Below are 26493 nucleotides of genomic sequence, written 5' to 3'. Positions count from 1 at the left end.
ATTAGGTGGTGGCAGGCTTTTATTTCTTTGAGAAATTGAAGCTATTAAGAAACTAGTCTCAATGTATAAAATGCTTTTAAAGTAGAATCATAGTCCTTGCATATTAGGGTTCATTTGTGTCCTGACTGTTGATTAAATGATCTTTTTTTTTTTTCTGGGACCAGTTTATTAGGATATTTGTGTTGCACCTTAGTGGCCACGTCTCCAATCCTGCGTTTTCTGCATAAAATAATTGGAAATATTTGCTCAGTGGTGCCCAGGGAGCTCTCTTCTTCCATTACCCATATTAGCCGTTTGATTGTTATCTCCCACTGAGATGAAACAGACCACACAGGGCAGAGTGGGTTCCTGCTGAACACAGACGGGAGGCAAGCAAATGCAACACGAGAAAGAAGTAGAGTCCAGCAGAACCAATTAAGGCAGGAATGAGTTGGCTTAACACGAGTGTTCTTGTGTGAAGTAAAGGCACTATAAAGTCTAACAGTAAACTCTCAAGTACACAGACATCAAGACGGAGCGAACTTACAACAATAGGCTATGTGTGAGGGAAAGCTAACGCTGCATATCTCCCCGAAACTTGGTGAACATTGTGGCAGGTGGCAGGCTGGATAGTTGATGAGAATATGAACAAAGTTACTTAGGGAACTTTTGGATCAAAATACTTTAGAGGATGCAAAAAAAAACAAACAAAAAAAAACTTGAAACTCGGGTGGAGAGTCACAGAACAACCAGTGGTGGTTTTGACTGAATTGCGTCTCGCCAGTCAGGGCAGCTTGGCCAGTGGGACGCACTTAGCTCTTAAAAAAAATAAAAATATCTGTCATTTCAGCCAAAACCAGTTGGTGGTTGGTGGTTTATATATCCAGAGGTAGGAAAATACTGCAATTTCCAAGTTGGCGCAATATTAAAGGACTGTGTTCATGGGTGTTTGTTCTTTTCTGGGGTTTTTTTTGGGGTTTTTTTAAGAATCTGCACGTTTGTTCTCCAGTTAAAAATCTAAAATACTACACTAGTCAAATCATGACTTTACTCTGTTTCTGAAAACGCAAAACTCTTCTGCGGCATTTGAAACATCTTGGATTAAAACAAACATTAAAAGCTTAACATAAATTCAAGTAATCTATAAAATATGGATTACTTAGACTAAACTAAACACATAAAAACTTTCATCTCAATGTTTCCTGTTATGTATTAAAAAGTTAACTGTATTTTGCAGAATGGGGTAGTGGGTGTGTGTGTGTGTTTGGGTGGGCGTTGAACAAACACGGACTGCCACTGGGGACGGTGGAACCGCAAACATAAACCTGGGGAGCTCAAATTGAAAATCTGAAAAGATTGACAGCTTGTGTTCACAGAGGCTCTGTGCAATATGACAGCTGTCCTCGTACACTAATATTTGTACGACCAGTAGAAATATAAAGTTAGGCAACAGGTTAGTTAGATATTGAACGATTTCTTCAATATCGAGAGAAACTGTCGCGTCGGTTGCTTTATTACGACGGTGGTAACTTATGGTTTTCATTTATGATTATCACAAACGCACTCCCTACGCCTATTGTTCAGCAGATAGCAAAAACAGCCCACTGGCCTAATGTAGCACTACTTACTTTGATGCTGTTTATTGTAATGCTAATATCTAATGCAAAATGAAGATATTTACATGCATGACACACACTGAAGCATCCTTTGCATACTTAGCACAGAAACGGATTCTTTTCTCTGATCTTCAAAGGTTTTGAGGTTGATGTGAATTAATATGCACCAATCAGCTGGTCTAAAAAGTGAGTGGGAGGAGGGCAGCGGTCTTTAGCTCGAGCTTTTCACCTTTTAGTAACGACGAGTGAAGTTTGTTCTGCTAATAACAGCAACAATAAATGAATGTGATCATAAAACTGGTGATGATTCCCAGTTTCATCTACCAATCAGAATTAAAATAATTTTAACACAGCAAGGGTGCTCGTACCCCTTGAACCTTTCCATATTTGTCACATTTTATTGAGATTTCACGATTGTCAAATGCAAAGTAGTACATTGTTGAGAGTGGAAAGAAGTGACATGCAATTTTCTTTTCCATTTTTTTAAAAAAAAAGGGAATTTAAAAAACAAAATGTGCAATATTTGCATACAGCAGTTTGTAATTCTGCAGAATTTTCCTGTTTGAAAATTCTGCAGAGCAACGTTTCTGCTGCCATTACAGCTCCAGCGCCTTTGCTACATCTCTCAATCAGTTTCACACATCTACAGGCCAAAAGTGTTGTCCACTGGTTGCGAAATAACTCAGTCAGACTGGGTGGAAAGCATTTATGAGGAGCAGTTTTTGAAATCTTTCCGTCTGAACTTTGACAGGGTTGTTTTTGATCCAAGCCATTTCCCACCTCTGACTGTATCTTTGCTGTCTTTCTGCCAAAAGGGAAACCACAGGTTTCTCTTTAGCCTCTGGCAGGTTTTATTCTAGGATTGCCTTGTCAGCTCTGACAATCTTCTCCATACAGAGCAGATTGTGCTACCCTTAGGTGAACCATATTTACTTACTAGATGTATCAGAATAATAGGGGCTATACTATAATTGTAATTTATAAGTTTTAAAGATATTGCACAAATTACTCTCAACTAAGCGGTTAAGCCCAGTTGAGCTATTTATGTAACATAGTGTGATTACCACTTAGATAATCTTTTTCTGAAATGGTTACTTTATGTAGCTTCATAAGCTCAACCGCATTCATAGGTTAGAAATAATGGGCATCATTGTGCAAATTGACAATATCAAAGTAGAAAGACAACGTATCGCTGTATGAAAATGTGTAAAAACATAAGTGCATCAGCTTCTTTAATGTAATTAGATGCCGAGCAGAAATCCACACCAACTCTGCGGCTTCTTGTTTAACACAGACAGAATAATCACTCTGTTTCAGAGAGGCGAAGCAAGCTATTATAGGGACAGCTGCAAAATGCACATAACTGCAAACATTTTTACTGGTTGACAAGTAAAATCTAAACAGGGCCTTTCGGGCGCCTCCCGCCATAAACACATGGCCTATTCCTTCAAAAGCGCCAGATTTGTGCAGAACAAAATGCACAAAATGTTACACATTCTCCTTTAAAAATGCACAGAACGTGTTAGACTTTGTGGTCACTCGCTCTCTTAAGTCTCCAAAAAGAAACTTTTTTTTTGTTTTTTTTGTGGACCGTCATGCAACACTGAAACCGCTCTCTGCGTCTAAGTGCAGCGTAAGCAACAAACCACATGATTCCAACGTTTGATTAGTACAGCAGAGACGCAGAGGAGGGGAAGCAGTTTGTAATAAAGAGTGTGTGAGAGTATGGCGAACACGTGGCCCCGTGGGAAGACACGAAGCAGCCGACGATCGGAGTAAAGGTGCTCCTTGCACCGTTTCCCTCTATCATCAGATCTATTCGTTTTCACCCTAGACTGAGGCAACTTGTTTTTTATCACATCAGGCTCCGCCAGCTACTTTAATCTAAAAAACTGAGGCTGGAAGGATGTTTATATATATATATATATATATATATATATATATATATATTATTTTTTTCTAATTTTCGTGGAAGAGATAAAGAGAGCATACAGAGACAGGGAGGGACGGAATATGTAGCCAAGACACGAGAACACAGAACTGCCAAAAGCTTTTTTTCACCTCCTCCTTTCCTTGTTTTATGAATGGAGAATGAACTAACAGTGGAATAATACATTCTCCAGATCCATTTGGAGTCATTACAAGCCTATGGTATGAGGTCGAATACAACCCGGAAAGTTGTATCTGTTGAACGAATTAGACATTGCAAAGATAATGAAATCCATTTGTGGAAATTATTACTTACGATCATATCTATTACACTTAGAAGAAATGCAGGTTGATGTCTGGACTCAAAGTGTGTGCTTGTAAGGTGAACCTCATAGACTCCAAGACCCCTGAGGCACAGAACCGCCACACAAGGAAGCACGTCACCTCCGCCAGGCAACCAACAATGTTTGTCCTTTTTTCATCAAATAATTCCCCAAGAGAGCTGTGATTGGTCCGTAGTCCAGCTCCGTTTCCCCTCCCCAAAAGACTTCAGCACTACAACACAACTTGGAAACTTCAAATCACACAAGCGTAACTCCGAGGGTGTTCCAGGCTGCGGGATGTGTCATGCATCCCAACCTCACTGCTAACCTCAGCAATGAGTTGAGCAATGGGCAAAGCCAAGCTTTCAACACGCCTGTTACGCAATCCATCTTAAGTTGCTATTGAGACTGGCAGTACCCCAGAAAATCTTGTGGTTCAGTTGTGTTGTGGCAAATCACCGACCGGGCTCTCTCTGGAGAGAGAGTCATGCCTGAAATCCCTAACTCACCAGCAGGAAACGGCTACTGCTCTTGGAGCCCACTCAGCTCGTGTGGGTTTGTGTCTGCCTCATTTCCCCACCCCTCTTGGGCCACCGACTCGTTTTCAGTCCACCTGGAAAAAGTGAATCATTATGGCAGAAGTGTTTCATGCCGGGGAGTTCGGAGGTGAAGTTCAGCATTACAGTGGTGGAAAGCCTTCCTGCTGCCGCCCCACAGGTCTCGTTGAAAGAGCAGTTAAGTGTTTTCCCCTCCCAACAAGGGTTTCTTCTCGGTCATGAAGAGTCTGTAAATCAAAGGCAATTGTCTTAAAATCTGCAAAGTCTCAGGTGGTCTCAGGAGGCCGTGCGAGCGAATGTGTACTTCAATCCCAAATTCCTGGAATGAAATATTTCCTTATGTAGCACCAGATGGCTGAACAGCTTTCAGTGAATGGAATTGGGGAAAAAAAACTAAAGTGTTTCCAGAGAAATTGAAGTAAAATTCAGATTTTATTATTGGATCTCCCATCTGCCAAGTCAGTTTCATCTGTCTATTGGCTTTATTTATTAATGAAATGAAATAAAAGTAAATATACTGTACTCACTAGAGCAAAACTGTCTCTCATCTGTCAAGCGCACAGCTGTAAAAGCATAAGTGATTCAGACAGCTTTTTTTTTTTGTACGATTAAAGTTTGTGATCACCTAATGTTTATTAATGTATGAGGAAATGGTTTCAGTTCCCAGAGCTTTTCAGATTCTTCTTACACATAATAAGCCAGAGGCAAAAAATAGCACATAAAACAAGAGTTTCTTCAGGTGCAGCTATCGTGTCTGTGTCAGTCAATAAAGTCAGAAGAGGTCCGGAATGGAGCGTTATCAATCAGCGGAGGAATTTGGTTGACTCACAGCGTGAAAGTCAAAACACCACCTGGACAAAATCTCCCACACCGGTTTATGTGCATTTCTCTGTTAATTCCAGTGGAGCTGTTTTCTGATGTAATGTAGATGGTAGTCTCCAGCTGACAGCCTTGTTATATTGGTGCCGCCCACTGGTCCAAAAATAAGCAAAGCTCGAAAATGTTCAGGTAGGCAAGTCTAAACTAGTGGTTGAACGAAGCTTGACTTGTCACAAAGCTACTCCGAGTAAAGCCTGAGCAACAAAGGAAGGGTGTTAGCAGTCATATATTACCTTTAACGCGGCGATGACCAATAAAACTAACATAAAGTGACAATAAAACAAGTCTTGTGACAAGCTACAAGACGTGACTGCAGTAGCTGAGCTGTGTCTACTTTTAAGACGGCTTCAGGAAAAGTTACAGTTACTGTTAAGTGACATTGTGGACTGGTGGTGAATTGCCTACTATTATTATATACAGTATATTTAGAGGTTGAGTCATACAGCCAGGAATAGTACACTGTTTCAGTACCACCACAGTGATATTGGCACACATCATCCAGACTTAAAATTGTCTGAGGTACCTCTCCAAAGATGTAATTTGAAGATGGAAAACACATTTTTGTGACCACTGTAGTTTGAGTGCTTCAGTGATGTGGACACAAACAGTAAAAAAAAAAAAAAAAAAAACATATATTGAAAGTGTATTTTTATTGTGTACTTATGCAGGATGTCAACATGATGATATTCTGTTGCATGTTTGAAGCAGAGCAATGTTTAGCAGCAGTCTATAGTGATGTTGGGAATATTGTTTTTAGCCGGTGTCGAGGACCAACAGCAGCACTCAAAGCAAAAATAACATATTTATCAATGGTGGAAAGTTTCATATTAAGTTAAAATGTGTTTCTTATTTTCAGGTGGACTGAATATGTACAGGATGTACAGCAATCTGGCTTATCATGTGGTAATTTATATTAATTAGAAGACCATCTTATGGATTTTAAGGAATCTGGCCTGCATTTGTTCACCTCCAAGTTCATAATCTGAAATACCAAAACTAGTCAAATTTAGACTATGGATTTCCACAAAAAAACAAAAAAAACCAAAACAAAAAAAAATCTCATGGGATTGATGAAATCTGTTTGTGAAAAACCCAAAATAGCATTTTCCCATGTTTTTTTATAACACCTGATATATATATATCTCAATCTTAAGATTGTGTTAAACAGTACAAGTAAGATATATAGCTGGATCAAACCTGGATTACGTTAAATTACATTGAATAAGAGAGCCTAACAGCATGGCTGGGCACCAGTATAACCGACCACTAATCAAAATTAAAGTCATTCTATCAGCATAAAAAATATTGGCTTTCCAACATATATGAAAAAAAAAAGATATTTTTAAAAATAGCAAAAAGCTCATCTTTAGGGTTTGGTGACAAGGTCATTTTTGTTGTTTGAGAGCAGTCCAATCAAAAATTTTCCAAGGGATAAAAAACGTGGCTAAACATCGATTTAATTATATTTCCTAAATCTGAACAATTAATGTGCTGTCTTACTTTTTTTCCCCCCCAAGTATATGCCATATGAGGAGGAGGGGTTCCCCCACCCAGGGGCAACATTAATGCAAGAACCGCCACTGCTAAGGCTATTTTCTATCCAGTAAATAGATGAAGAGATAGAAATAGAGTTGCGAGGTATTTTGCCCATGTTTAATCAAAAATAAAAAAGTAAAAAAAAAGCAAAAAAAACTATTTGTTGACATGTAAAAGACAGCTCACGCAGGCGTGGGTTTGTGTCACAGTCTGCGTGATTGGCGTGCATGTTTGTGTCTAGCAAATCTGCTACTGGTTTCCCATTCACAGACAGAGACCAGAGTCAGACACAGGCTGGCTTCGCAGCAGAGGAGGGGAGAAAAAAAAAAAAAAAAAAAAGAACTCTCCTCTCGCCGCTAAGAAACCAACAGCTATCAGAGACGTGAAGTCGACGCGATGTCGAGCACGAAATGCTACCGTTTAGTTTGAGGAGACAGCTACCAATAAGGAGAAGGCTGCAGAAAGTAAGGAGTGGGTGAGCAGTGACAGCTGGATACATAAAGCGAGGGATTAGAGGTCCGCACGTGGAAAAAAGGGGCTCGCTTTAACACATCAGGTGAGTTCCGCGAAGCTTTACACCTGCCGAAGAACAGCATGTAAGCACGACGTTTTACCCAAAAGAAAAGAGCAAAACTTTATTTTGGGTTTTTCTACCTTCGCTTTCTTTTAACAAGCGACTGCGTCAGCAACCTTTCAGCCACTTTGCGGTGATTCCAGAGCGAATGCACGCGCTCACCTACGGGCAGTGCGCGTGATGGTGTTTCTTAATAATAAAACTTGGTGAATCTCACACTGTAGACTTTATGAGCAATCGTTGTCAATATAATTTATCGGCTTCGGAGAAGACAAACACGCTGAGAAAGTCGTCATTGTTTTTGTTTTTCGTTCTTTCTTTTTGACAAACTCCGGATAATCCGCGTTAATGATTAATCAGGGAATTCCTAAAGGTCAGCCATACCTCAGTGCTTTAGTCTTCGTTATCTCTGCAGGTTTTCACGCTCCTTTGACGTACTAAATTCTAGCGCCCGGGTTTTAATCATCCAGTATTTGCACAGAGAGAGATGATGTCCCTGTCAAATATGTGACTTGGAAGAAAAAAAAATATCCCAGACAGTGAAAATTCCTGCCAGCCCGAAGTGAATCTGGGTGTTGTCCAAACGGAATAGTTCATTGCTATTACTGTAGGCTGTGCTTCTGTCAGTCCACAATAACGGCATTGTTTTCCTGCAGTCACAGTTTTAGCTTGAAATTATTTAAGGCAAAATTGAATGCATTGCGTTCTCGGTGTGATATTACTGGTCTAATGAGTTGCAATTTGAGGTTAAAGACTTGCGTTTTCTCTGGGAAGTTTGTTGCATTTCATCAGTAGATTTAATGTAAATGGAATAGAATTTGTAAGTCACATTCAGGCGCTCAAAAGTTGTTATATCAATGCAATTTTACAGAAATGGAGCTCAAATAATACTAGTAAAATGTTGATCATTATTGTGGTTAACAGCATGAAAACCCAAAATTTATTTCATAAAAAAAAAAAAAAAAAATGTGCACATGAATTTCTGCATCAGTGTAGCATGGGCTTTGAAAGCATTCAGCCTGTGTCTCAGCTGAGGTGTTAAGGAAGCCTGGGATGCTTCAGAGGCGGCATTCGTCTTGTCTGCACTGTTGGCTCTGGTGTCTCTCATCTTCCTCTTGACAACCTGTCATAGACTTTCTATGGGGATTATGTCAAGCCTGGCTAATCAAGTGCAGTGATGACCATAGACATTAAACCAGGTATTGGTACATTTGGTGGTGTTGACAGGGGGTAAGTCCTGCTGGAAAATTGACATGGCATTAAAATAAAGCTTGTCTGCAAAGGGAAATTGGAAAAACGTCAGCACATGGCATTTTCTTCTAAATCTTTACGCACTTCAAAACAAATTTCAACAGGACCTCAAGCAATTTGTATTTCTCCAATTATCCCCCAAACTTTGGGATCTTAATTTCCAAATCAATTCAAACTTGTATCTTATATTTGAATAGAGGACCCTGGTGCAAAATAGTGGTTCACAATGTGGTTATCCATTAGAACCTTCTTATCTGTAGCTACATTTTTTTCCTACCACTCAACTTTTTATTAATTTATCTTTTTATTAATCTTGTGCTTTACTCAAATTTTCTGAAAAACTCCATTCTGTGATTCCACTAGCTGTTAGACACCACGAGCAACAGCAACACATATAAGTCTTAAAGTTTATTGCAATATATGGATGTGTTCATGTGCATACCAAAGTCAGATTAGGTGTACCTCTCTTCAGTAAAACTGCCTAACGCACTCGAAATGATTAATTGTTTCTTTTCATGCAGGAAACCGGGGGCTAATTTGCTCTGGTAAGCCGTAAACACAACCTTACATTATCCCCCGTTCTTCTTTGTCCACTTACAGTCATCGTTATGTGACCTGTTCAGCTGGCTTTGCCCTTGCATATCCACGACTTGAAGTCATTTGGTAACATTTTCCTGTGGGCAGAAATAAATGTATCTTCTGTTCTACGCCAGTTTATGGAGAAAAAGGAGAGTGTACTCGGCGTGCTCGTTTTCCTACAAATTGACACTGATATTTGAGGCCCTGGAGGAAGCAAAATCTCTGAGGCTGTAATCACCATTCCTGTCTTACAGCAGTAGTTTTCCTTGTGCTGTGAATGTCTGAAACTCATCTTTATTTTTGTATCGATTTAATAGAAAATTAACAACACATATATATATATATATATATATATATATATGCGCATCATCTTTACCACACAGTTGTCGCTTCTTTTTTTTACCCCCTCTCTAGCCACATGCTCCTGTGTGTGCTATTTATTGTGAGCATGCATTTGTTGCATTTGCCTAATGCACTTTCACATTTGTATTGTTAATGCCTCATGCTGTGGCCTCGCCATATAACAGAGTCATTGTGGTAATGATCCCTGCACTGTTTGAGATATCGGTTAGTAAGTGCACTGCATTTGCTTTTTCTACTATTTACCCAGTTCCATCTCAAATGTTTTACTGCTGTAAGGTGCCTGTAAACAATGAGCTCATTTTGGGGGCTGGGGGGTTGGCATGCTTTTCAATGATGCAACTTTATACCTTCAGCATCGACTGAGTCACCTGAGAAAAACTGAATGAATGCTTTCAACGTGTTTTTTTTCTTTAAGGTAAAACACTCTGGTCGTGTTCAGTATGTTAGTTTAATGGAGTGCTATTCCTCTGAAGGATTTAGATTTTTTTTTTTTATGCACACCAGTGGAATGTACTTTACTCATCTTTTGTTGTTTGTCTTTTGTCCAACACGGTGCAATGGAACTTTAGCAGGTTATCTCTCTGAAATTGCTTTTCCCATAAAATAAAAATAAAATAATAAGGCTATTTGGAAAAAAAAAAAAAAAAAAAAAAAAGCCTGAGACAAATTCTGAGCCACATAAAAACGAGAGGTATGTCTCTCTTGGATAAACAGGGTATGTACTCAAAAAAAAAAAAAAAAAAAAATGTAAAAATGGCTTCTGAAATGGTCAGTGAGGACGCAGGCTTTCCAAATAGGAAATTGTTTGAACATTTGCTTAAGGTGCATTTCCACTCCAGGAACCATTTTTTTCAGGAATATGAGTAGTTTCCTAGAGCCATCTTTGTTTAGTTTTTTTTTTTTTTTTATCTCAATTGTTTGAGCTGCAGAAACGAATGCCAAACCAGATCAGCAGTGTATGCATACACCAGAAACTTGTCCTTGTAGGGAGTTTGTACATTTGGGATGGACCTAATCCTAATGGTTCCCATGGTGTTTTGTTGTTGGAGGCTGCCCGATGTTTCTGATGATTGAATATTCCCAGAAATTACTTTCAATTTCCTTCTTTATTTGAGTTCAATTAGAGCTTACATTTTCTGATGACTTTACAGCAGTCAAATCCATCCACTCATGTTGAATGTTGCAATGTTTTGTGGGGTTTATGTCATAATACAGCAATAAAATCAGTCAGTCTTAGGGGAAATATTACAATATTTCCCAGCGGTTTTCCATCTTGGGTTGTGTGGGGGGTGGTAATCAGTTCTAGTTGAATCTTTCCATAAAGTTTGGTGTAACACTTCTTTTAAAACATGACTGTTATGAAAAAAACAATCTTGTTTTTACTGTTTTAAACAGGATCTTGTCTGTTGCAGTGGGCAGAGATCTGTGTTCCCAGACAAAATAGAAGATTTAAGCCGAAAAGCATTCATTATCACTGAATTTTACAGACAAAATATGTACTTCTTGCCCTGCATGCATTATTCAGGCAAGTGGCTGAAATTAGTTTTTTTTTTTTTTTTTTTGCTGTATGTTGGCTGGGCTCCGCATTATAGATGGGCTTTTAATCCTGGGAAAATTCAGAGCAAACTTGTTCCTGCGCTTCAAAAGGAGTCAGTCGAGGTGGTCTGGGTATCTGATCAGGATGCCTCCAGGGTGCCTCTTTTTGGAGATTTGCGGGTGGACTTCAGGAATTGCTGGAGGGACTTTGTATTCATCTCCTAAGAATGAGCTGAAGAGATTGAGCTTTTGCCTCCTGGATCTGAGGCTTGTGCCTCCCAGATAAGCACAAACCATGATATATAGCAAATATAGAATTACGGTCTTAATTTCTTCAAATAATGTGTAAATATTCAGCGTTCGTTACAGCAGCGTTGTGCTGTTGCATAACCGAAATGGAGACGTGTCACAGACTGGCACTAAAAAACTTCAAAACAAATTTCGAGAAAATATTTTCTCAGTTTTCTGACCTGTGACATTTAATATCTGGCCATACGGTAATGTTGGACTAGACTCATTCACAGTTACTCTTACTGACATGAACCTCTGCTTATTTGTTTTCATGGACACGAGGAAACCGTGGGAGTTTTTCCCCCAGGTCTTGTTCAGAACTTTGAGTCAACATGAAAGCCGTGCATGAAAGGCTGCAGATGTAGCAAAGCGTTTTGCTACGTCTTTCATACATCTCACAGAGCTAAGTGCAGAATGACAGAAACTAATTTGTCCTCCCAAGTTTCCAAAGCCAGCCAAATATGAGTAGGAGGAGTAGATATGAGCAGCATGAAGAATACAATTAATCTTCTTTTTTAGTAGATTATCTGGACAAACCATTATGTCTTGTACTTTCGGATAAAGTTTTCTACAGACATTATTACCTTAATAAATTTAGCTTAAACCCCCGGCTTCAAGTAAAACCTCTACCACTGTCACTGTCACGCTTGATTCCCGCTGCTGGTCAAACATACAACAGTTCTTAGCATAGCTGCAGCCTTACCAGAAAGAACGGGGGACGTTTGTTTACGTACCAGCAGTGTGTCAGTATGTCTGCTAAACAATCTTATTTGAGTAGAGGTGCAGTCAATATGACTGAGTGAGAGAAATAAAATTAACTTTTGGAATTGCTTAGAATCCAGAAGTAAACTCCTTACAAAATGTGTGGGATTGTCTGAAGAGAGCTGATGAAAAGAGATGCCCTCACAATCTGATAGATATGGAGAACTGTCAAAAGACCTCTATTACTTTCTATTTCTGCAGCTTGTTTTTTAATAAGGGGTGTATTGAAAGTTGAAGCACCTATAACTAATACTTTCTACCTCTAAAACCTTAAATGTTGCTGGATCAGGGTCAGAAAAATCTATTTTAAATCACAACAAATCTACTTTAAACATTCGTTATCTTTTACCTTTACATAATTTGTTTTCTCCATTTGTTAAATAACACATCCTAATTACACAAGGATCATGTTTAAAATATACTTTGGTTATGTACCTGCTATGTGCTGGCTGTTATAAGTTAAACATTTCGATCATTACTTCCCTCCTGAAGTCTACGCTCTCTTTTCCCCGGTCATGAGAGCAGGACTGTGTACTTGTTAAAGAAGTGACTGTGCAGTCTAACCCACAGACCTCACTTCAGTGAGGTCCCAGGAGACCAGTAAGCACTGCCTGGAGAGATTTAACGTTATCCCGCAAAGTGAGAGTGGAGCAAAGGAATGCAAAAGGAAAAAGTACCGGCCTTTTCACTCCTGTGCACCATATAACCTCAGTTAATGAAGTGTTTTGGGTGAAAATGGGGTGACAAACAGTGCTGGATGTATGTGCATTGCCTTCACTACCACAGTAGCTCCTTGGCTACAGTTGCTCAGCCTTGTGCTGTTTCGGGTTGTGTTAAGACTTTGCAAAGTCAAACCGTAAGCTGCACACTAGCTGGCTACATTTCAATGCCTGGAGGTTTCAGCGTCTTCCTCCTCATATTCCTACTTGTTTTCCTCCTTGTGTCGCTGTCGTGTTATCCCTTCTCCCTGATCTTATGCTTCGCTGGGCCACCTGAGGGAAGATATGTGCTAGTGACGGCTTCAGGGGTAATATAGGGAGCTACGAGACCGGGGCCGTTTGGCCAGTTATTTCTTTGATTTTTAACTTTCGTGTGCAGGTTGGTTACCAACAGGCAAAATAAATGGAAACGTTTGCTTGTAAGGAACTGTTCTATGTTGTATAAAAATCTCTAAAGGGCAGAAGGAAGAATTCAACGGTGTAAATGTCACTTTCAGAGTTTGCCGTCTGGCTTTTTGCGCAGTTGATAATTTTAAACGTAGACGTCTGTGATCAAAGTTCCCGCTGCGCTGTGCAGAGCAAGCAAACTCACAGCTCCTGAAAAACAATCTGAAAACTCGATCTGTTTTCTCAGGATACAAGATGCCTGACTGATTATAAATCTTAACTTTAAGTTTTGGTTCATTTTTATGTGGGGAGTGAAATTCTGCTGCTCTGATGGGAGGCTAGTGAAGAATGCAGTCAAAGAAATTAATGCTCTGATACCGAAAGACACTGGAAGTAGTTTTAGATTGGATGCCCATTTAACCACACCATGTATTAATTAACGCTCTTTTGTCAATAACATATATATATAGCATAGACTATAGTTTAGCATGTTCAAATGTACCTATTTTTAACATGTTTGTAGGTTATGGTTTTGTGATTTTTATCGATGCGCTCTATGACTTTTTGTTCTGCTTCCCTGATAGAAATGAATTAAATCCTACAAGAAGTTTAGAAAACCTTTTTGTTTATGTGAGCAAGTGTTTTTGATGAGGGGAGTGTTTAGTGGTATGCCTTGCTTTGCCTTGCTGTAGAGTAATTCATCCTCAGGTTGAGACTGACAGAGTGGTTTGTCAGCACCAAGGTGGCATATGTAGTTTATAATGTTAGCCGCTATGTGTCTCGAATGAATGCCTGCGGCTGAGACGATGATTAAGTTCCACGGGACTCTTGAGGGCATTTAGATCTAAATAGCCCACTTCTTTATGACCATATACTGCACTTGCAGATAGTGAAACCAAGGTAGCATAGTATTTCCTGGCATCAGACATACTGCTGCTTTGTCTCCAATGTGTCCCACCAGTCAAAAAAGATATACATTTACTGGTAGATGTTGGTGTGTAATGATGGGGGGACAATTTCTGTTCTGCATCAGGGGAACTCGACGGTTCTTCAAATAGCTTTAGCTGAAGCCATTTCATTCTGTAAGTGCTTTCAGAGCAGAACGCAAAAACAATGTAGTTATAAGGAATTTGAAGAATGCGGCTCCAATAGAGTAACAAAAATGCATCTCGTGTTGTTCAGAGGCTTGTTTTACTTTTTCTTTCTTTCAATGTTCACTTTTGTTTTAAAGTAGCAATAAGAGATATAGCAAGTTGCTAGTGTAAAAATTCAGATGTGGTTTTAAAATGACTGACCATGACACTTTGTTCATGGTCAGTATATATATATATATATATATATACACAAGTAGCACCAGATCAGGACTTTTGTGTTCTTCCTTCAGGACACCCACTGTTTCACCAGTCTAATTTATTGCACAAGTGCTGTTTTACACAACAGTTGGTGTTTGCAAATATTTTTAATGATGCTGACCAGCATTTTGAACCTGTGACAGATAAAACCCTTCACTGCAAACGTGGCTTTCATATAGCAGGGATTTTCTCCTCTGGAAACAGAATGAAATGGTGCTAATGAGGCATCATGACTGGAAATGGTTTGATGAAAAAAGGTTAGGATATAACTTCTGATTTAAGCGTACCATTCTTGCTTGTTTTTCAGTGAAAACTTGGCATAGAGTTGATATGCAAACTCTTAAGCTGCAGCCAGAATGTCTGCAGTATTTATGGTTTGACAGAAAGCTGGTGCAGCAAGCCTCAGTTTTTTTTTTCTTTTTTCTTGAACAGTGCTTTTTCTGTAAAGTATTTAGAGATGTGAATACTGTATGCTGTTAACACAGAAGGCAATTTCCCATCACAATAAGGTAACAAAACTATTTTTTAAAAATAAAACGTAGTAGCAGTTTGAATGAGGTGATGATATTTCTGTGCTTAGATTGAGGTGATTCTTAGCTTAGATCAAAAATGACCTTGCTGTGTGAATTACAAAAAGGTTGTTTTCAGCTACCTTAAAATAGGCAAAGCTGTTCCCCAGAGGTTGGTCCTGGGACCACGTTCTCACAGTGCTGAATTATGGTAATGTAATTTATGTGCATGCAGTTTTGTGATGCCTAAAAGCTAATCACATTTTTTGGCAAAACATAAAACTGTTGCTCACCATTGTTCATCCTGTTCTCTGGTTCAATAATCTTTATTTCTTTTCATCTATAAAATCAAACATCAACACTTCAGAGACAATTAATGTCAAATTTTTACAATTATGAGTCTTCACTTGGTGCAAAATACTGTATAGATGAACATATGTTGTGGACGTTGTACTATAAGCTAAAACTAATACTCAATAAATACTAATATTTTATACACTTCTTACTCTGATTTAAAATGCACAAGCAAGTGGTTGTATTTGATGGACTTCCAGAAGTGTGAATTCAAATTTGACTCTTAATGTGCAAAATATCCTCTTTCTGTCTAATTAAATTTGCTGTGTCTGTTTTTCTCTTCTCCTCTTCAGTGAAGATTAGATCCCTCCATTTAGTCGTTTTTCACCGGTTTATTTCTGCCTGCGTCGGAGATGAGTGCCAAGTCAGCCATCAACAAGGAGCTCTTCACGCCTCACGATGAGAAGATGCTCGCTGGTGTACAGGTGAAGAGGCGGACAAAGAAGAAGATACCTTTCCTGGCCACTGGTGGCCAGGGAGATTACACGACTTTCATCTGCCTCTCAGGTAGCAACATCTCTCTCTCTCTCTCTTTCTGCATTTGAATTTAAATTACTTTTATCTATACATCTGTCACCTTCTGCTTTTGCTGTGTTTTTGCAGCCGTTTCAGCATTTGCAGCATGGCACTCTAAGTGTTTTTCCTGATATTTTTACTGGCTGGCATGTTTTTTTTTGCTGTCAAGATAATGCCATTCTCAACAAGTTCAGCCAAAAGACAAGTTGTCAGTCTTACTTAAGTGGATTAGATTTGAATTTGGAGTGAATATTTAACTTTGAACTCTCTGTTTGTGACTTATTCCTCCTTAGCAGCCGCCATCATTCCCACTTTTCATAATTCACTCCGAGGCAGCTCAGCTCCACCATAGCATGTGCTTTACAGCAGGTTTGCAACATGGATTATCTTGTGTTACCGCGTCATTGTTAATAGTTGTTTTCTGCCTGTAGTCCATTGTAAACCTCCAAACAGCACCTAGCCAAAGTGCATTGTGATTAAAAGTTTGAAGTTTCAAATAGCAGTCCGTTATGACCCAACAATCATGTGTCTGCTAGAAAGTGCAAGATTGAATGAAGTTTTATTTTTCACCATGACAATGAAATTGAGAACACATCAGGTGAATTAAAAGAGTGGATTGTGAAGAAAAACAAAAGTGTGGATTGGTCTAGTCTTGACCCAGAACTGAATATGATGGAAAATCCGTAAAGTCACCTGAGGAAAGCTGTGGACAAGAGATGTCCTCACAACTTGCTAGATTTGAAAAACCTTTGCAGGCAGGGTGAACGTATGTGACCTAGTCAGGATGTGGCATGGTCGACCACTGTCAAAGAAGGAAAAAGTCTAAAACAAACATACTCAGTGTTTTTAAACAATGTTTCTTTTTCCATTGCATTGTACAGGATAAATATCGCAGAGTGATGCATACGTAAGTGATTTACCAAACAGAGCAGCTTTAGGATGTGTCTCTTCCAGCAGCTGTGTGTGTGGCAGTCCCATTCAATACCCTGTAGCTGTAGACATTACTGTATTGGTTTAACTTGAAACAGTAAAGCCGCTTGCTATTTACCTGTTGTGTTCAAGAGGTCTTTTACTCTTACACTACAGCTCAGAAGTTAGCTACATATTTGAAAAGAAAGGCTTTTTTTTTTTTCCAAGTTATCTACTCATGAGTCATTTCTCCTTTCATGTGGAAATTATTAATGTTCACAGCTTGTAATGCTCAGCTTGTTAGATCTTTAGGACCGGTGTTTTGCTCGGCTTAGAGCAAATTTTGGTTGCAGAATATACCTTTTTAATTATTATTACTTTCACAAATTTAAATCTGTAGCTCACTGGTGTTTTTGCAGCTAAGAACTCAAGATGAGATCTAAGTGAGACATTTCAATATTAAACAGAGTCAGATCTAGAAGTTGGTTAACACAGGCCCCAGAGGACTGGAAATTGACACCCTTCCAATGGAATTAAATTAAGCATTTGGAGTAACATCGTATAAATCACTGAACAATGACCAGACACATCTGGAAGGTTTTAGTCTATAATTTAGTAAGTTTGGAATCCATCTGTTATTTTAACACATCTTAACCTAAAATAGCAAAATTTGACCACACGTTCAGAAAATGTTCAAATTTATTTATTTATTTTTTTTACATTGGGTTTATTTATGTACTATATGCATTTTATTATTACATCCTAGAAAATCATCAAATGAATCCCGGCTCATTATAAACCGTGTTCTCGTTGCTTGAATAGGTCTGTTTCCACTTCTGGAGGAGATACAGTTACTACGAGCTGACATGAAAGAAAGATTACAGCATTCCTCTCACGTTTTCTGGCAGACTGATCTGGTTTGTTTGTCTTCCTATTTAAGGCGTTGTCTGGTTAGCAACCACTACACTGCTTATTGCAACCATGTGTAACGAAGGCTTTATTGCCTCCTTATGATGACAGTATAAAATGTTGTAGTATTCAGTTCAATACTTGAAAAAGTATTGAAGACAATGAGTATTCGTGACCTTTTTCGCATTCTGCATTGTTACAACCACAAATGTTAGTGTGTTTTATTTGCACACAATTGTGAAGTGGAAGATAATTATTATTTTTCTTTTATTAAAAACTTGGATGTGTCTTTGTTCAGTTTCCTGGTGAAGCTTAGTAGAACCACCTGTCCTTTCAATTGTGGCCACAAGTTATTTGGAGTTTGTCTCTACCAGCTTTGCGTAGCCTTTGTCTAGTCTGTCTTTTTTTCCTAAAGTAAGCCAGACTAGATGGACAGCATCAGGAAATAGGCAATTTTCTAATTCTTGGAACTAGAAAATTCTCAATTAAATGCACCTTTAGACTTTGACTATGCTATTCTAGCTATTAAATTCTTTTTTATGATATTGTTTGTTCATTAATGTTCTCTCAAACCTCTGAGGCCTTCATGAAAGAACTGGATTTACACTGAGATTAAATCGGACTCTATTCGGACTCTTTTCATGAGTCCGCATAGAGTTTGTTGCATCGGCCTTTTCTAGGAGCATCAGATTGAAAGGGGCTTGAATAGATTTGCTTGTCATCCTGTTTAGATTTCTATTTTAAACATTTTGAAAACAAACAAAAAATATCCTTCCAGTCCAATGACTTTTTTGTTTAAGTGGCATGAAGGCTTTGGCAGGGAAACATACAGAAAGCTTATGCATCAGTTTTCCCAACTTTTCAAATACAACTCATATGTGAGCACACATGCTCTGCCAATATGTCTCTGAAGATTTTGCTATTACCAATTTTAAATTCCTTTAAACTTATTTTAGTGGAGGATTTATAGATGTATTCTCATGAGTCTTCACTGGAGTCATGGAGTCGATCCTAGCTGTGTGGATGGAAGAGTTTGATGTGTGAAGACTCCAGTGAAGTCTTCACACATTTATTTACTGCTTATGCAGCCCAGATGAATTGTTTTTTTTCTCTGTTTTGTTCTTTAATGGGTTAAGGCTGACTTCGACGTTCTTTTTCCCCCCAGTCAAAATAGATAGAACAGACCAGACATTTCTAACCCTTTAATAAGAGACAGCAAGCAATTTAAAATTTTAAAATAAAACGGGTCCCTATCTGACGACATAAACTGACCGAACCGTCTTACTACAAGAAGTAAGAGTTTGCTTCTTGTTGTATTTGGAGCCATCTCATTTGTGTGAGTAGAATTGAGAATGATCTGCTAAATAAAAGAGCTACTCCACCAAGCTTGCCAAATGTATTGATTTCCTGCTTTCTGTTGGAAAATCTCCTGACTCAGCTGGTGCGTTGTAAAACACGTGGGACCGCAGTGTCTAAGGCAAGATCACAACGTCTCGTGACTGCTGCTTCTTTTTTGTTGTTTTTTTTTTTTTTTTTTCAGCCAATGAAGCATTGTTCTGAGCTTTACTCATGAGTTTCTTTGTGTGTACTGTACATTGAAACCGTGAGTGTGGCAGCAGCCAGCTCTTGCCTCCTCAGAGCTCGACGGATACAATGGGACCTTGAGCGTGCAGCATGTGTGCGATTATCTGTGAGAGCACACTGCATGTATATGAGAGAAAGAGGGGGATGGGAGTCACTGACAGCCTCATGGTTACAGTAGCAGAGAGTTGATGCCTGAGGGCCATACAGTGGCAGAGTTACGCAATCTGTGGGATGTCATTACAGAAGAAAACCCACAGTGTTGGGAGCTGTCCTGTGAAGACCCCCACAGGCGCCTTACTATCAAACCAAGCCAGATGAAGCACTACAAGATCACTGCTTTTCTAATTTCTAATCTCACAGCTGAGGTGCTGTCACAAGAGAGAGAATCGAAGGATCTTCAGCTAATATGTTAAAAAGTCTCATGCAGACAGTTTTAAAATAGTAATTTGTAGCAGCTATTCCTCTTGCCTGTAGTTTAAATTATGCAACTTCCCCTGTGGGTGCAGCGTTTAGCTGTAGCTTTTTTGTTAGTATGGGGATTTGTAAGGCTTTGTATTGTCTAATTGCTGAAAGCATATTTGTCTTCTATAAAGAGTTGCATTTATCACTGAAATGCACAACAAATAGCTTAGGTGGCTTGCAGCTGGTGGACAGCATGCTGTCAGAATAACATGTGGCTCTGGTCTGGTTCCGCTGACTTGGCAAACTGATGTTTACCTTCAGGGGGGAAGTTTAGAAAAAGAGTCTCACCTTAGCTGCAAGGAGCTGTATGTAGTAAACTAATAGTTTTCTGTCACAGGGCAATGATATGCTCTGGAGTCTGTTTAATCCTGCTACAAGATCTGATTCAGAATTGTTTTGTTTTCTGATGCCGCTACTGATGAAGCTCACAGTCAGCAGTCGGGCCTCAGAATTTAGTTCCATTTTCTTGCTTTTGTTCCCAGCTTTTTATGACCAGCAGGGGAGAAACAGCCTGCAAGCCCAGTTTCTGGAGGTACCTCATAACCGACTTGTCACGAGCCAGTGTGCATAAGCATCCATTTTTTATTTATTCAATAGTAGGAACAGACATTCAGATGTGAAAAGGCTGCACATAAATTTTAATTTTATCTCTACTTTATGCACCAGGAATAACCTTTTGCTACCGCAGCGAAATTATGTTTAAGACCGACATAATTTGGTTTGTTGCCTGTTTGGTGTTGAGCTTCGGAAGTCGTCTTTGATCTGTCTGCACAGAACCATGTGTGAATGCTTCAACAACATCGGGAATCTTGATGACATGGGAGAATGCTGGAGGCTTGCCAGAAGCAGAACCCGGGCCGTGTCGGTCGGTGAAGTTCCTCTTTGATCACTGGACATCATGTGGTGCCTTTACGGCTGGACTTCAGAACTCAAACACTGGGCCGCCCACTGAATGTTTGGCAGCAGAGATGTCAGGCCATTTGAGCAAGATAAGAAACATGGAAGGTTCAGTGGAGGCAGCTTGTTGGTCAGCTTTGTATTTATTTATTTATTTTTTTCAATATTCTTATCTGATAGAAAAATATCTTTGATCGGTTGTATCTCCTATTCTTATTCAAGCTAACAGATGTTGACATTTTCACTTCTTCTTTTTGTGGTTAAGTTTCTGTGCATGTTTGTGTTTTAGCGATCATACCTCATCATCTCTGGTGCAGTGGAGGTTTCTGAAGTAAAAACGAAACCACATTAGTTTGTAGGCATGATTATCAGTGTGCTTGTGCTCGGCATGTTTATGTGATGTTGTGTGTTTGTTAACATCTTCGATCTTGTCCTACATGTGGCACATTTGTTATATAGACAGCAAATTACTTTTTACCCCCATTTATTTTCAGTGCCGAGTGAATTCAGTGTTTCTTTTTAAGGCCCTTTGGACTATAGATTGCCACTGTGACTGCACAAGGTTGTGCATTGCATTTCTGTACTTTTAATGTCACTCATCTTGACTGGTCTTGGGATTATTGATTGGCTGGAAGATGAATGTGTAGCTCACTGATTTATTAAAGCGCTTAGTGTGGTCAGCGACTCCCAAAACTTATGACCTTGGTAACTCCTTAAATTTCATTCTTGTAGCACTTTCACATTAATATATTTCATTTGTTGTTGTTTTTTTCCCCATTGTTTTTTCTTTTTTTAACTCTTTACAAGCCTTAAAAGTGCCTTACATAAGTATTAATCCTACTTTAAATTTTCACAGTTTTGTCAGGTTAAAACCACAAACCTCACTGTATTTTAGTTATAACAAAAAGCAGTCGGTAGTTTTAATGTAAAGCTCAATAAAAAAAACAAATAAATGTATTTTATGAATGAAGACATAAAAAGTGTGCAGTGCATTTATGCTTGGCTTTCCTGAATTAACATTTTGTAGGATGATTTTTTTCCTGCAATTACACCTGTAAATCTTTTTGGGAATATCTTTGCCAGCTTTGAACATCTAGAGACAAAATCATGTCCACAACGTCAATCATATCAGGTAGAAATAAGATTTGAACATCAAGTTTATAACTCTTCCCACATATTCTCACTTGGCTTTAAGTCTTTGACTCTTAGCACATTCTGTATGCTTCAGTTTAAATGATTCCATATTTTAAAGGTTGTCCTCCTGGAAGGTGAATCTCCACTGCAACCTTAAAGTATCATGCAGCTTCGCTGTGTTTGTTTTTCCTTCAAACACAGCATTTTTGCATATAAGCCAACAAGTTGTGTTTTGGCCTCACTCTTCTTGCCACTTCTTGCCTAAACCACTGACTTGTAAAGCGCGTGACCAACATTTATCTTATCAACAGATTCTTTCAGTCTGAGCCTAGCATCTTTGCAGCTGCTCCAGAATAAGGGCCTGTTGGCTGCTCATGTGATGATTACTGCTGTTTCCAAGCCTGTCAGTTTAGAAGGTTAGATCTTGGTATTTTTGCACTACTTTGTCTTATTTGTAATATCTTGAACCTTCTGGTCTGGCCAGATGTCCATTAAAGACGCATCTGTTGTTGTGCAGGTGTTTTGTATTCTGCTGCTTTCAGTCTGTTGTGTAGCAGAGGTGACTGATGCTTGCATGCTGGTACTAAGAGAGGCAAGGGACTCGCCCAGAACCAGATACACCAGAGTGGCACTTATACTGCATTATTATTATTATATGCTTGTGCTCCTATTCATTTGTGTATACCGTGCATTCCAGCTCCTCTTAGTGCCATACAGTGCTATACCAGACCTCATCTACTGTAATTTGATTCTGCCAGCTGAACTCATTTTTTTGTGTGTTTTACGAGCCTCTTAAACTTGGATTGCCCGGCTGTCCATGCTAACCTTCTCCTCATATCATTCCTTTAAATCTTACTTCAGCAAAGAATAAAATCTTTTAAGTTTAAGACAAGATTTAGAGCTTAATTTTTCAGGACAAGAAATCTGAAAACTGGAGTTACCCTAAGAAAAGAGGATTATTGGGATTGAATTACATTTTGTGTAAGAACTGTCTACATTTGCTCACAAATAAGGAAACTGTTATGTAGGGGTCGGTAATTAATTTTGAGCATTGCAGTGCTTGAATACAAGGAGGCCATTCATGCATTCATGTTGTGCATACAACATATCATTAAAGCCAGAGGTAAAGTAGCTCTATTAGCAAATTATTAAAAGGTTTTACTTTTATTTGGGGGGTTGTGCCAGTCAAACCTTTACCAAGTGTCACCAATTTGCTTTTCTGTGTTCAATCTAACTTATTATTTTTCCCAGTTTTTATTTTCCTTCAAAGCTCTGACACATCTGAACTCTCTTCTGTAAACTTTGCTCTATTTCAACATCTAAATGCATAAAAGGAGCAATGTGCTGCTGGTTTCTGGGTAGAAGGTTTGAATTCTTTCTAATAATAAAACAAAACTGAAGGAAAGAACAGTGTGTTATTTCATGTTTATAGTCTGGAAAAGTGTGTGCTTTCCATTTTGTTGCATCCAATGAAGGTGATTGGCTCCCACCATTAACTTTCTGAGCATGGCTGTAATGGATTACTGTATAGCAATATTCTAAATTTAGCAACAATTTACTATGTTGCTGGCTGGATGGCAGCAGGTTAAAATGATTTAATTTATGCATCAACATCTTATGATGTTCTGCGACTAGTTATGATTTACTTGGTTGATTGGTTTACAAAGTAAATGCACACTACAACAGATCTAAATTTTATTCTACATCACCAGCAGATGTTGATTTGTCATTAGATCACATTACTCGCCTTTGGCATTTCTACCCCCAGCTGCACCCAAACATTTAATCTTTTTAGGAATTCAGTCTCCTCTGCTGTGGCCTCAACAGAAAGACTCCCAAAATGACATTACTACTCAGAAAGTATAATGAAACTAGTTTTTGTTTCTCTTTGAAAGTTTTTCTTCTTTCAAATGGTCTTGCATCAATTTTTTCTTTTTAGACGACCGAATGGAAACTATTTTGTGTCCTAGCAGCTGATCAGTTGGTCTTGTTCTCTGTCACTTGTTCTTTCCAACAGCGCACACACAGAAGCTCACAGCAGGTGTAGATGGTAGATGAAAAGCTCTGGTTCGCTGCATGTCGCCTTTGTTGTGAGTGGGGCTGTGCATACAATGCCTCTCTGTGTGGAAATGGTGAGCCTGTTTCGTCCAGAGTGAAGTGTGCGCGCGCGTGTGTGTGTGTATCCTGGGAATGTTGTGCATACCTCAGTGGTTCTCAAAGCTCACTTCATTGTACTTTTCTGTGCAACACCCAAGCAGTCTATCTCCATGAGCTGCTCCTTCTGCCCACTGCCTTTGAACTCATCTTGGTCACATTCAAAAAAGTTTCTTGGAAAAACACTAAAGAGACTGACGGTGTTTTTGCTCAATGATGCCCTTAACATTATAGGGTGTAACTTCTTACCAAATTGAATTTCCTATTCAAATCACACTGTCAATTTATTGATGAAAAGCTGAAAAGGTCATTAGCACAAGGCAAAGTGGTAAGCTACAAGCTTTCATAATAAAAGCACTTATCCGAGTTCTTAGAACATGTCAGGAATAAATAAAATATTGTAACAAGTTGAAATTCACAGTCTTTTAGTGGTTTTACTATTTTTCTCAGTTGCACAATATTACTTACAGAGCTGAGCAAATTAAGCCGGGTACATAAACCTGAGTTGGCAGTCACTCTGACTCCCCTAAAGATCTGCTATTGGATCGATAACCAAAATATGCAGTATCGCGCAGCTCTAATTTGAGCTTTGCCCTCTGTGAGAAAAAGCCAGTCTAATAACGACCTTCTTGTGGCTCGGTGAATTTGCATCATTGCCAATTCCCTCTCGAATTTTTCACCCACTTGTTGCCATTTTGTGTCTTTAAATAAGATGATTTGAGCATAGGATTGGTAGGTTTAATTTCAAAGTCAGGAGGTGATGAGTTGTTTCTACATTACTACTGCAATGTTAAGAACTGTAAGGTATTCTCTTTATTTATTGCTTAGACCACTTTGTTCTGTGATTCAATTCAAGATTACCCACAAATGTGTGCTAAAAATTAAACTCAGTAGTGAAAAGGAGTTGTATCTGTTTTATGTCGTATATTTATTTCTTACAGACATCTTCCATTCTGGTTTTATTTATTTTTTTTGTCTATGTAAAACCGCACTCAGAATCTATATTTTCAGCAGAAACCTTAGGGTAAGTCTCTCATTGTAATCTAATTGTTTCTGCTGTTAGGGCAATGTGTTGGGAATTTACAAAACTCTTCAGGTCCCGTAAGCGAGACAGATGTTACTGTTAAAAATGGAAAAAGAAAGGAGATGAGCACAGAGGCAAAGCAGACAAAATAAAGGAATGTACCACAACAAAAATTAAAAGCAAAATAAATATTGTCAGACCTAGTGAACAAGTTGCTTACATTATATTCTAGTAAAATATACATGTGGTAGAGTTCAGTTGTTTACGTCCTCTGGCAGGAGTTGGGTGTGTGGCAAATTTCCCATGGGGACATATTTCTGAAATTTTGTAAGAGTAAACAATACTTTGAGTGCAATGGATCGAATGTGTAGCAAAACCCCCTTTTTTTTAAGAAAAAAAAAATTACAATTTAAAAGACCTGTTCACAATCTTATGCACAATAAATGTTCAACTACAAGATAGTATTGTTGTTCACTCGAACACATCATGACATGTGGTTTAGACGCATTTGATTAGACAGACCGTTTCCTTTTGATTTCTATGCAAGGGTGTGTGCTAGTTTCTGAATGCAGTGGAAGTGTTGTCCACACAATTACAGCAGGAAATGGCCTGGGTAAATGAGGTATTGTTACCATTAGGGAAGTAATATTCTGAGAACAACATCACTCCATACATGTTTTGATCCAGGCTGTTTGTCCTTCATATGTATTGCTTCACCAACACTCCGCAGACCTGCACTGGAAAAAAGAATGGCGTTGTTTCCAGCTGTTGTTTTTGTGTTAACAAAGCTTGTTCCCCACATCCTTCCTCTCATCTGAGCTGCATTATGTAGAGGAAGAAAGATAGAAGAGATATCAAACGAGTGACCCTAGATAATGAAGAGCACATGCTTCGTCAGCCATTCAGACGTAAAATTGTAAATCAGCTTTATTTGACTTAATTGCCTGTAAAATTTATTTCACCTAAAATCCCAATTATCCTAAAACGGTATCAACCCAAGTGATGCACACAGAAGCTGCAACAAATCAGTCCATAAATCACAGTTTGTGAAATCAAATTGAATGGCATGTGAAATGAGTATTAAACATGTTTACCAAAATGTATTTATTACTTTATTCAAATTTTTATTTTATTAATGATAATATCAAGGCAACTCTTTTAGTAAGCATTGTTCAGGTGTAGTTCTGAGCCATTTTGACATACAAACTACCTTCAGGTCCTAAAGGTTTGGGGCCAGTTCATTTTTTATAGTTAAAAACAAAAATCCCCGAGTACAATTACATTAAGAACTCTTCAACCATAATGAAATGCTATTTGTATAATACCTTGGTATGAGAAATCTTTTTAATAGGCTATCTAATATTATTAAACATGTTGTATATTGCCTTACTTTAATAATATATTTCAG

General features: G+C 38.6%; 1 protein-coding gene across 3 annotated transcripts in view; it reads left to right on the top strand.

Annotated features, from left to right (window-relative positions):
• The first annotated feature begins 7076 nt into the window (after positions 1 to 7076).
• The window catches only part of stxbp6 (syntaxin binding protein 6 (amisyn)), a 50448-nt gene continuing 31031 nt past the window's right edge, over positions 7077 to 26493 (top strand). Inside the window, exons 1-3 of one of the 3 annotated variants that reach the window (XM_015043018.1) lie at positions 7077 to 7375; positions 9166 to 9189; positions 15790 to 16003. In XM_015043018.1, the coding sequence (XP_014898504.1) occupies positions 15850 to 16003 (154 nt within the window). In that variant the 5' untranslated portion in view covers positions 7077 to 7375; positions 9166 to 9189; positions 15790 to 15849. The remainder of the gene's footprint in view (positions 7376 to 9165; positions 9190 to 15789; positions 16004 to 26493) is intronic. The other 2 variants (XM_015043017.1, XM_015043019.1) reach the window with 2 other exon arrangements.

This window comes from Poecilia latipinna, unplaced genomic scaffold (assembly GCF_001443285.1).
Source record: "Poecilia latipinna isolate Pla-1442-1.1 unplaced genomic scaffold, P_latipinna-1.0 Scaffold612, whole genome shotgun sequence".
NCBI lineage: Eukaryota > Metazoa > Chordata > Actinopteri > Cyprinodontiformes > Poeciliidae > Poecilia > Poecilia latipinna.
Note: the sequence above shows the minus strand (reverse complement) of the source record. Positions and strands in the feature narration are given on the sequence as shown.